An 8298-nucleotide genomic window follows, 5' to 3' on the forward strand; every position below is an offset into this window, starting at 1 on the left:
GGAAGGCTCACTGTCCCCAGGGAAGGCTCACTGTCCCCAGGGAAGGCTCACTGTCCTCCAGGAAGGAGAGTTTGCTCCTTTGGGCAGCTGGTGGGCAACAGTCTGGAAAGGTCCTGCGCAGGCAAGCAGCGGAGGCTCCGGGGTCGGTGGCGCCTGGCTGTTTCAGACGGTCATGGAAACAGCCTCCTGGGGCCTCGTGCAGCGTCCACGTGCACTCGGGAGAGTGAGTGGTCGGTCCTGTGCTGTTTTGCTCTGCGGCCGTTAACCGATCGCCTTCCCTCATCTCCTGCATCCTCCAGCCTGCTGCAATTTAATTTAGCACGTCTCAGAACTTTTTCTCGTCACACCAGAAGAAAAGGCAAGAGGAGAGAAGGGACAGGAAGGGGGACGGTCCCTGGGTCCAGATGGCCACTGGTTTCTCACACCCACCTTCAGAGTCTTCAAAGGAAACTAGCAACTTCCTGGGTCTGGCCACCAGGTGGGGCTGCGGGGGCGGGGGGCAGCCACTCCCTCCCTCTCCTCCTGGTCCCTGGAAAGTTCCAGATTGTTTCCCAGACTAGGGGCAGCTGCCGCCTGGGCCTGTGACCTCAGTGGCGCAGCTCACCTTCCTCCCGGCGTGCCGGAGTTCGCCGTGGGAAAGAACAGTGGGGGCTGTTCAGGGCTGCCAGGCCGTGACCGTGACCCCGTGAGTCAGAGCAGCCACAGGAAGTAGGCGAGACCGCCAGGCGGGCACGGCCCGAGGCAAAGGCCCAGAGTCTGCACCCGCCCCCAGTCAGGCCCCCGCTGTGAACGGTGAGAACACCTCTGCGGCCCTTTGGAAGTGGGGGGCATCGCCTCCTGGGCACAGTCATGTCCCGAAGGATTCGGCGTAACCACTTCCGGGGCCCATTCCCAGGAGGGGAGCCGTCGCCGACCACGTGGACGGCTGTTGAGAAAAGTAGCTGCGGACACGGTTTGTTTAAGGCTACGTCTGGTGTCCGCAGCCCCAAGAACTGTGGTTCTGGAAGCGTTCTTACTGGGCGAATGCTTTTCTCAACGGAAACGTGTCTTGAGATAACTGCAGAGCCTCGTGCAGTCCTAGGGAGAAGCGCAGAGGCCTCTGGTAAGCTTCGACCAGGTTTCCCCGATGAGACATTTTGCCAGATTGTAGGACAGTGTCACAAGCAGGACATGGACAATGATAGGGCCCACTGACCTGTTCAGATTTCTCGGTCTTACTTGCACTCGTGTGTGTGTGTATCTGTGTGTGTGTGTGTATCTGTGTGTGTCTGAGTGTACGTATGTGTGTCTGTATGCGTCTATGTGTACGCATGTGTGTCTGAATGATAGGGCCCACTGACCTGTTCAGATTTCTCGGTCTTACTTGCACTCGTGTGTGTGTGTATCTGTGTGTGTGTGTGTATCTGTGTGTGTCTGAGTGTACGTATGTGTGTCTGTATGCGTCTATGTGTACGCATGTGTGTCTGTGTGTCTGTGTGGCTTGTCTGAGTGTATACATGCGTCTGTGAGTGCATGTCTGTGTGTTTGCCTGTGTGTCTGTGTGTGTCTGCATTATGCATGTGTGTCTGTATCTATGTGTACGCATGTGTGCTGTATCTGTGTGTCTGTGTGTGTGTGTCTGAGTGTATGCATGCGCCTGTGCGTGCATGTCTGTGTGTTTGCCTGTGTGTCTGTGTGTGTCTGTGTGTATACATGTGTTCGTGTCTGTGTGTGTCTGAGTGTATGCATGCGTCTGTGTGTGCATGTCTGTGTGTTTACCTGTGTGTCTGTGTGTATGCATGTGTGTTGTGTGTGTGTGAATATGCATGTGTTCGTGTCTGTGTGTGTCTGAGTGTATGCATGCGTCTGTGCGTGCATGTCTGTGTGTATGCCTGTGTGTCTGTGTGGGTCTGTGTGTGTGTGCTTAGCTCTGCACTGTAGAACCGTGTAGGCTTGGGTATTCACCACCACAGTGAAGACACAGAGCAGTCCATCTCTGCAAGGACACCTCCCCCACGCCACCCCATCTCCAACCCCAGCAACCGCTAATCTGTTCTCTGTTTCTGAAATATGGTCATTTCAAAAAGTTAGATAAATGGCACCATGCAGGTTTCATTTCTCTCAGATAAATGCCTGGGGGGCAGCTGCTGGTGACAGCACAGTGGCACAATTAGACTTCTAAGACATGGCCACACTCTCCCCCAGAGCGCCCCACCCATTGGCATTCCCCCTAGGGGCGTGTGAGGGACCCCTCTCCCCGAACCCTCGCCAGCGTCTGGTGTTGTCACAGACGTCCTGACAGGTGTGTGGTGATCTTTCACTATTGGTGTGAGTTGCATTTCCTTCGTGGCTAACGACGTTGACACCTCTTCCTGTGCCCATTTGCCATCTGACATCCTCTTCGGCAGACTGTCTCTACACGTCTTTTGCCCATTTTCTAACTGGATTGTTTTCTACCGTTGAGTTTTGAAAGTTATTTGTATATTTTAGATACAAGTCCTTTACAGGATGTGTGGTTTGCAAATATTTTCTCTTTACATCCTCTGCCCATGGGCATTCACAGAGCACACGTTTTTAATTTTAGTGAGGTCCAATTGATCAATTTTCCCTTTTCGCGGTGTTGAGTTAAAGCACTTCCTGCCTAGATCTACGTCCCAAAGATTCCACCTATTTAAAAAAAAAAAAAAAGATTTATAGTTTATTTATAGTTTTATGTTTGACCTTTAATTCTATGATTTTGAGTTAACTTTCGTATAAGGTGTAAAGGTTAGATCAAGGTTCATTTTTTTTTTTCCTGTGAACGTCCACTTGTCCCAGCATCATCTGTTGAAAATGTTATCTTTCCTCCATTGAATCGTTTTTACACTTTTGCCGAAAAGCTGTTGGGCCATATGTGTGGATCTACTTCTGGGTCCTCTGTTCTGTTCTATAGATCTCTGTCTGCCCCCTTTCCAACACCACACTGCCTCGATGACTGCAGCTATACAGTAAGTCTTAATATCAGGTAGAGTGATTCTTCTCACTTTATTCTTTTTGGAGATTGTTTGAGCTATTTTAGGGCTTGTGCCTTTCCATATAAACTTAAAAATAAACTTAGCCGTGTCTACAAAAATCTTTCTTTGCTTAGATTTCGATAGGAATTGCATAAACCTATAGACCAATTTGGGGAGCATCGACCTCTATACTACGCCGTGTCTCTCCATCGATTCGGTCTGTGGTTTCTTTCATCAGGAGTTTGTAATTTCCGGCACACAGATCTTCAACACGATTTGTTAAGGGTAGACCTAAGTATTCCGTTTTAGAGTGATTATATTTGCTATTGTGTTTCCAATTACCGTTTCTGCCTGCCTTCTCATAGTATATAGAAATACGATTGATCTTTAGCTGCATATCCCCTGACTTTGCCAAACTCTTTTATTATTTCTGAGAGGTGTTTGTTTTATAGATTCCTTGGGATTTTATGCGTAAGTGATCGTGCCATCTGTAAACAGATAGTTTCTTCTTTTCTCATCTGTATGCTTTTTATTTCTTTTTCTTCTCTTATTTCAGTGACTGGAACCGATAGGACCATGTCGACGAATATTCTTGCCTGTTCACAGTCTTAATTAGGTGCAAGCATCCAGTCTTTGTTAAACACGACACCAACTGTGGGTGTCTGTAGAAACTTTTTTTCAAGTCGAGGTGATTTCCACTATTACTAACTTGCTAAGAATTTTTATCGTGAGTGGGTGTTGTCAAATATTTTACTCATATCGGTTGATATGAACATGTGTTTTTTCTTCTTTAGTTTGTTGATATGATGGATTACACTGATTATTTTCGGAAACTAGCCACGCATAGCTGGAAAAGACCCTACTTGGTCATGGTGTATAATATTTTTTATACATTGATAAATTAGATTTGCTGATACTTTGTTGAGGAAATTCGCATCTCGGTTCATGAGATCCTGGTCTGGAGTTTTCTCATTTGTGTGTTTTCTTTGTCTGGTTTTGGTGTTGGGGTGATACTGGCCTCATAAAGTGAGTGGGGAAATATTCACCTCTTCTATTTTCTGGAAGAGATTGTGCAAAAGTGGAGGTAATTCTTTAAAAACTGGTGTGGAAATGTCTTTTTTTTTTTGTATATTTAAAATTATAAATTCAAATTCTTTGATGTTTACCGGGTTATTCAGATCGTCTCTTCCCTCTTGATTGATTTTTGGCAGTTTGTGGTTTTTGAGATATTAGTCCATTTCTTCTAAGTTGGGAAATTTATCAGCATAAAGTTCTTAATCATACTGCTTTATTACCCTTTAGATGTCTGTAGTGATATCCCGTTTCATTTCTGATATTCTTTCCATTACTTTTGTCAGTTTTGCTATAGACTCGTCGATTTTATTGATTTTTCCAAAGAACTCGTCTTTTTATTTCTCTGATATTTTTTTCTATTGTTTTTCTATTTTCAATTTTATTCATTTCTGTTCTTGTCTTTAATATTCTCTTCCTTCTCAATGCTTCAGGTTTATTTGGCTCTTATTTTTCCAATTATTTGAGGTAAAAACTTAGGTTTTGATTTGAGAACTTCCTCCATTTCTAATGTAAGTTAATGCAATAAATCTCTCTCTCAGCATCGCTTTAGCTGAGTCTCACGAATTTTGATAGTTGAGTATTCGTTTTCGTTCAGTCCCATCTATTTTAAAATTTCTTTTGAAACTTCCTTTTGACCTGTGGTTTATTTAGAAATCTGTTATTTAATTTTGCCGTGGTTAGAGATTTTCCTGTTGTGCACTATTGATTTCTCTCTTGATTCTATTGTGGTCAAATCTTTTAGATTTGTTGAGATTTATCGTACTATGTTGATAAATTTACGTGGGCACTTAGGAAACTGTGCATTCCACTACAGTTGGGTGAAATGTCCCACGAATACTGGTAGACCCTGTCGATTGGCGTGTGGTGAAGATCTTCTATACCCTTGTTGGTTTTCTGTTTGAAGTCCCATCCGTTGCTGGGCTGGCAGTGAGGTCTGGGTGTCTCCTACTGTAATTGTGGCCTTAACTATTTTGAGGCTTTGTTGTTCAGTGGGGAGTAATACTTTTGAAATTTTTAAATGCAAAATATTTTTTTTATAAGCCAAGCGATCGTCATAAAAATGTGAGGATATTATACACGCCTCAATCCTCCATGAAGACTGTGGTAGGAAAGGCCTACCTTTCTGAGGCCTGGGGCTCAGAAAGTAACTTTCCCCTTACAAATTTTAAAATGTCTCTTTTCTTATGTGGAAGCCTTACGTGGAGAAATGAAAAGGACTTAGGGTGAGCTGCAGAGCAGCAGTCTGAGCATCTCATCGAAACACTCGAGACCCTGGACACCCCCTTTTCAAAGCAGGAATTGAAAAGCAGACGGTGAGACAAACGAGGGCGTCCGAGGCGCGTGTGGGGGAAGCCCAGGCCGTGCGACGCCGCGCTCGACAGCTACACGGCCACCTCTCTCTCCCCCCGTCGAAGAAGCATGCAGAAGACAGAGAGAGAGACAGAACACTATGAGGAGAACCTCGAATCTCTTCTAACTTAGCCTTGGCCGAAGTTTAGGGTTGTTGGGAAGAGAAAGTGGGATCCTTGCTTTGGGAGACTATCTCCGTCATCTGTTTTTGCATCGACTTCCAGTAGCGACTCTGACGATAAAGATGGCATACACGGTTTGGGTTTGTCTCCAGCCCGTGCGAATGGCAGAGAAGCTGGAACACCGGCAAAGACGAGCTCAGAGGGGTGGCCTGTTCCACACCCTCTCTGACTAGAGCCACACCTGTTGTCAGGACCTCTGTCCTCCGGAAAGCACTGCACAGCAGGGACACGAAGACCAGACAAGGACACAACCACGGAGACAGGACTTGGCCCGAGAGCCGTAACCCTTCGTACATCATAACCCATCGGCGGACGTGCAATCGGATCAGCCTTCAGCGACTGTAGGAGGAGTAAATGAAGAGGGAATGAAAGGTGCAGAACAGTGTAATGTAAAGTTTAACACGGATCTTTAGAGGTGATGGAATTCACTGGCTTTGTTCAGTAAATAAGTCTCCCTGTGGGTCGGGGGCGGCTGATCGCTGGCCCCGTGGGCACTACGGCCCCTTCAGCGGGCCTCGGGCCTCGCTCATCTCTGAGATCTCTGGGACAGACGGGCTGGAGGGGCCTTTGAGCAGGGCGGACCCTGGGGCCCGCGCCCCTGGGAAGCGCTGGTTAAGGGTGACTTCCACATAGTTCTCCTTGTCTTCTCAGCAGGAGTGGGCCCTGCTCCCCGTCGGTCCAGGCCAGAATAAAAATCCTCGTGCGTGAAATAAAACTTTACCCACACACCTACGTCGCGGTGGATGTGGGTTGAAGCTGAGCGAAGGCCCCTGTCGGGGGCGGGGTGGATGCCGGAGGGAGCGTGGTGCATCATGGGAGCAGGGGGTCTGGGCTGGACCTGGCGGCCCTCCATCAGCAGAGATGCAGCACTGAGGCCTGAGGAGGAAGACCCCGGGCAGGGTCTGCGGGAGGGAGCGGGGACGCAGTGGGCATCATGGGAGGGGGCCGGCCCCGTCTCCTCACTATGGGACTGAGGCGCAGGGGAACGGGGCAGACACCGTACCGGCACTCACCGCGGGCCCTCTGAGCCGGGCGAGGAGCCTGCAGGTGACTCTGGACGCACGTGCGGAGGGGCAGGGCTTCGTTCGGACCCGGCTGTGCCCAGCTGAGCTGGGCGCTGGAGGTTCGGGTACCGGCGGATGGGCAGGCACGGCGTGGAAGCGAGGAGCTCGCCGTCCATTCGCCCTCTCTCGCTCCCCGTTTTACATTCCCGGGGGGTCACACTTAGGACTTAGCGATGGTTTTAGAGCCTTGATCACGGACGGGACCACAGTGCCTTGGCGCTGCCACGCTGAGCCAGAAGGAGCTGAAGCTAGAGCTGCAGGCAGCCCTGGGCGCGAGTGTGGACAGGCCTGGGGGTCCCTGTTCGGACCACGTCAGGCCGGGTTGTGTCTGTTGCCTTCGTGGGCATGCCCTGGGTGGCCGCTGGGATCTGCTGGGCGGGACGAGGACTCAATGGGCAGGGTCGGTGGCCTTGCCGTGCCGCGTTGCTGAAATCTGACAGATAGCAGGCAGCTCGCCCGCGCCCCCTGCCCCCCACACCTGTGTTTGACTTCAGGGCAGGTGTGAAGAAATAGGTCACAGGCCAGCACGGCAGCCGGCGTGGCCCGCGGGCACCTCTCCAAGGTCAAGGCCCCTCCACGACTGACTCACGGCCTCCCTGACTCACCACCTGGGGGAGACGAGAGCAAAATCATTACATTTTATGCCTTAAACACGGTGTTTTTCAATTACGAAAGTGAACCACGCTCACAGAGCCTTTTCAGTGGGTCGGAAGGCGGAGTCCGCCGGCCCAGGCCCTGTCGCCACGTGGGGCCACACGTGTGCACCTGCTCCTCTCCTTTTTCTTCTGCTGGGTCGTTTGGGAACTTTCGCTGTCTTTTTCTTCTTGATTTATCCCCGGAGCATGAAAATCCTCCATGCGGCCGCACGTGTCACAGAGCCACGCTGGTGACGGCGGCAGCGTTTCATCTCGTAGCTGTGACCAACCTTCGTTAAGGATTTTTCCATTATTGGTAATTCGGGTTGTTGGCAGTTTTTCACTGTCCCTAAGATGTCTTTTGGCCTCTCTTTGGGGCCAGTGGACCCCTCAGCCTGGAGGAGCGAGGAGAGGGGTCCCTCACGGGGAGACCCAGGAAAGACAGCTCTGTAGAGAAGGCTGGACACAGGGACGTGGTCGGTTGAAGGTGACACTGTAGGGAGGGACCCGGGAGATAAAGCCTGAGCTCACTTCCTCCCAGGCAGCCATCTCCTGCAGGTGCACCCGCTGCAGTCGGGAGCCAGGGCTGGCGGGGAGGGGTGGAGAGCGAGCCAGAGGCACCCCAGCCCCCACCTTTCAGACACGCATCCCTGCACTGAGCCTGCAGCTCTGGGGCATGGGACGGTCCAGCCAACAAACCACACGGTGAGAGTGGGGGACGGAGACCCCTAACTGGAAGCGGAGAAAGGCAGGAAGTGTGCTGGGCACACAAGCAGGGGAACCAGGCCTGGGGTCCAGCCACTTTATTTTCCAGTTGAGGAAAAAAGGCTGGAGGAGTTAAATTCCTCGCACGGGGCGCCAGACCACCAGGGGACCAGCCCTCACCTTGGCGCATCTTCTTCCTCCCCAAACCGTCATTTTAAAACATGGGGTTCGTTAGGCTACCGCGGGGTCTGTGTCCGCGTCGTCCACCAGGGCTCTCGCGGTTACCACCGGATGTCTGAAAGGCCATCTGTACAGT

General features: G+C 50.4%; 1 protein-coding gene and 1 long non-coding RNA gene across 3 annotated transcripts in view; one reads left to right on the plus strand and one right to left on the minus strand.

Moving 5' to 3' along the window:
- Positions 1-250: 250 nt before the first annotated feature.
- Positions 251-598, minus strand: LOC111747202. Its single transcript, XR_002783435.1, has 2 exons — positions 430-598; positions 251-303 (listed from the first exon to the last, which is right to left on the minus strand). It is a non-coding gene; the product is annotated as an uncharacterized LOC111747202 (long non-coding RNA).
- Positions 599-604: 6 nt separating this feature from the next.
- TFF1 (trefoil factor 1) overlaps positions 605-8298 on the plus strand; it is a 13178-nt gene continuing 5484 nt past the window's right edge. For both annotated transcript variants that reach the window (XM_011372870.2, XM_023538209.1), the window contains exon 1: positions 605-1102. Coding sequence is in view for 1 of the 2 variants with exons in the window: in XM_023538209.1 (XP_023393977.1) it covers positions 850-1102 (253 nt within the window). In the remaining variant the exon portion in view is untranslated. The remainder of the gene's footprint in view (positions 1103-8298) is intronic.

This window comes from Pteropus vampyrus, unplaced genomic scaffold (genome assembly GCF_000151845.1).
Source record: "Pteropus vampyrus isolate Shadow unplaced genomic scaffold, Pvam_2.0 Scaffold214, whole genome shotgun sequence".
Classification (NCBI taxonomy): Eukaryota; Metazoa; Chordata; class Mammalia; order Chiroptera; family Pteropodidae; genus Pteropus; species Pteropus vampyrus.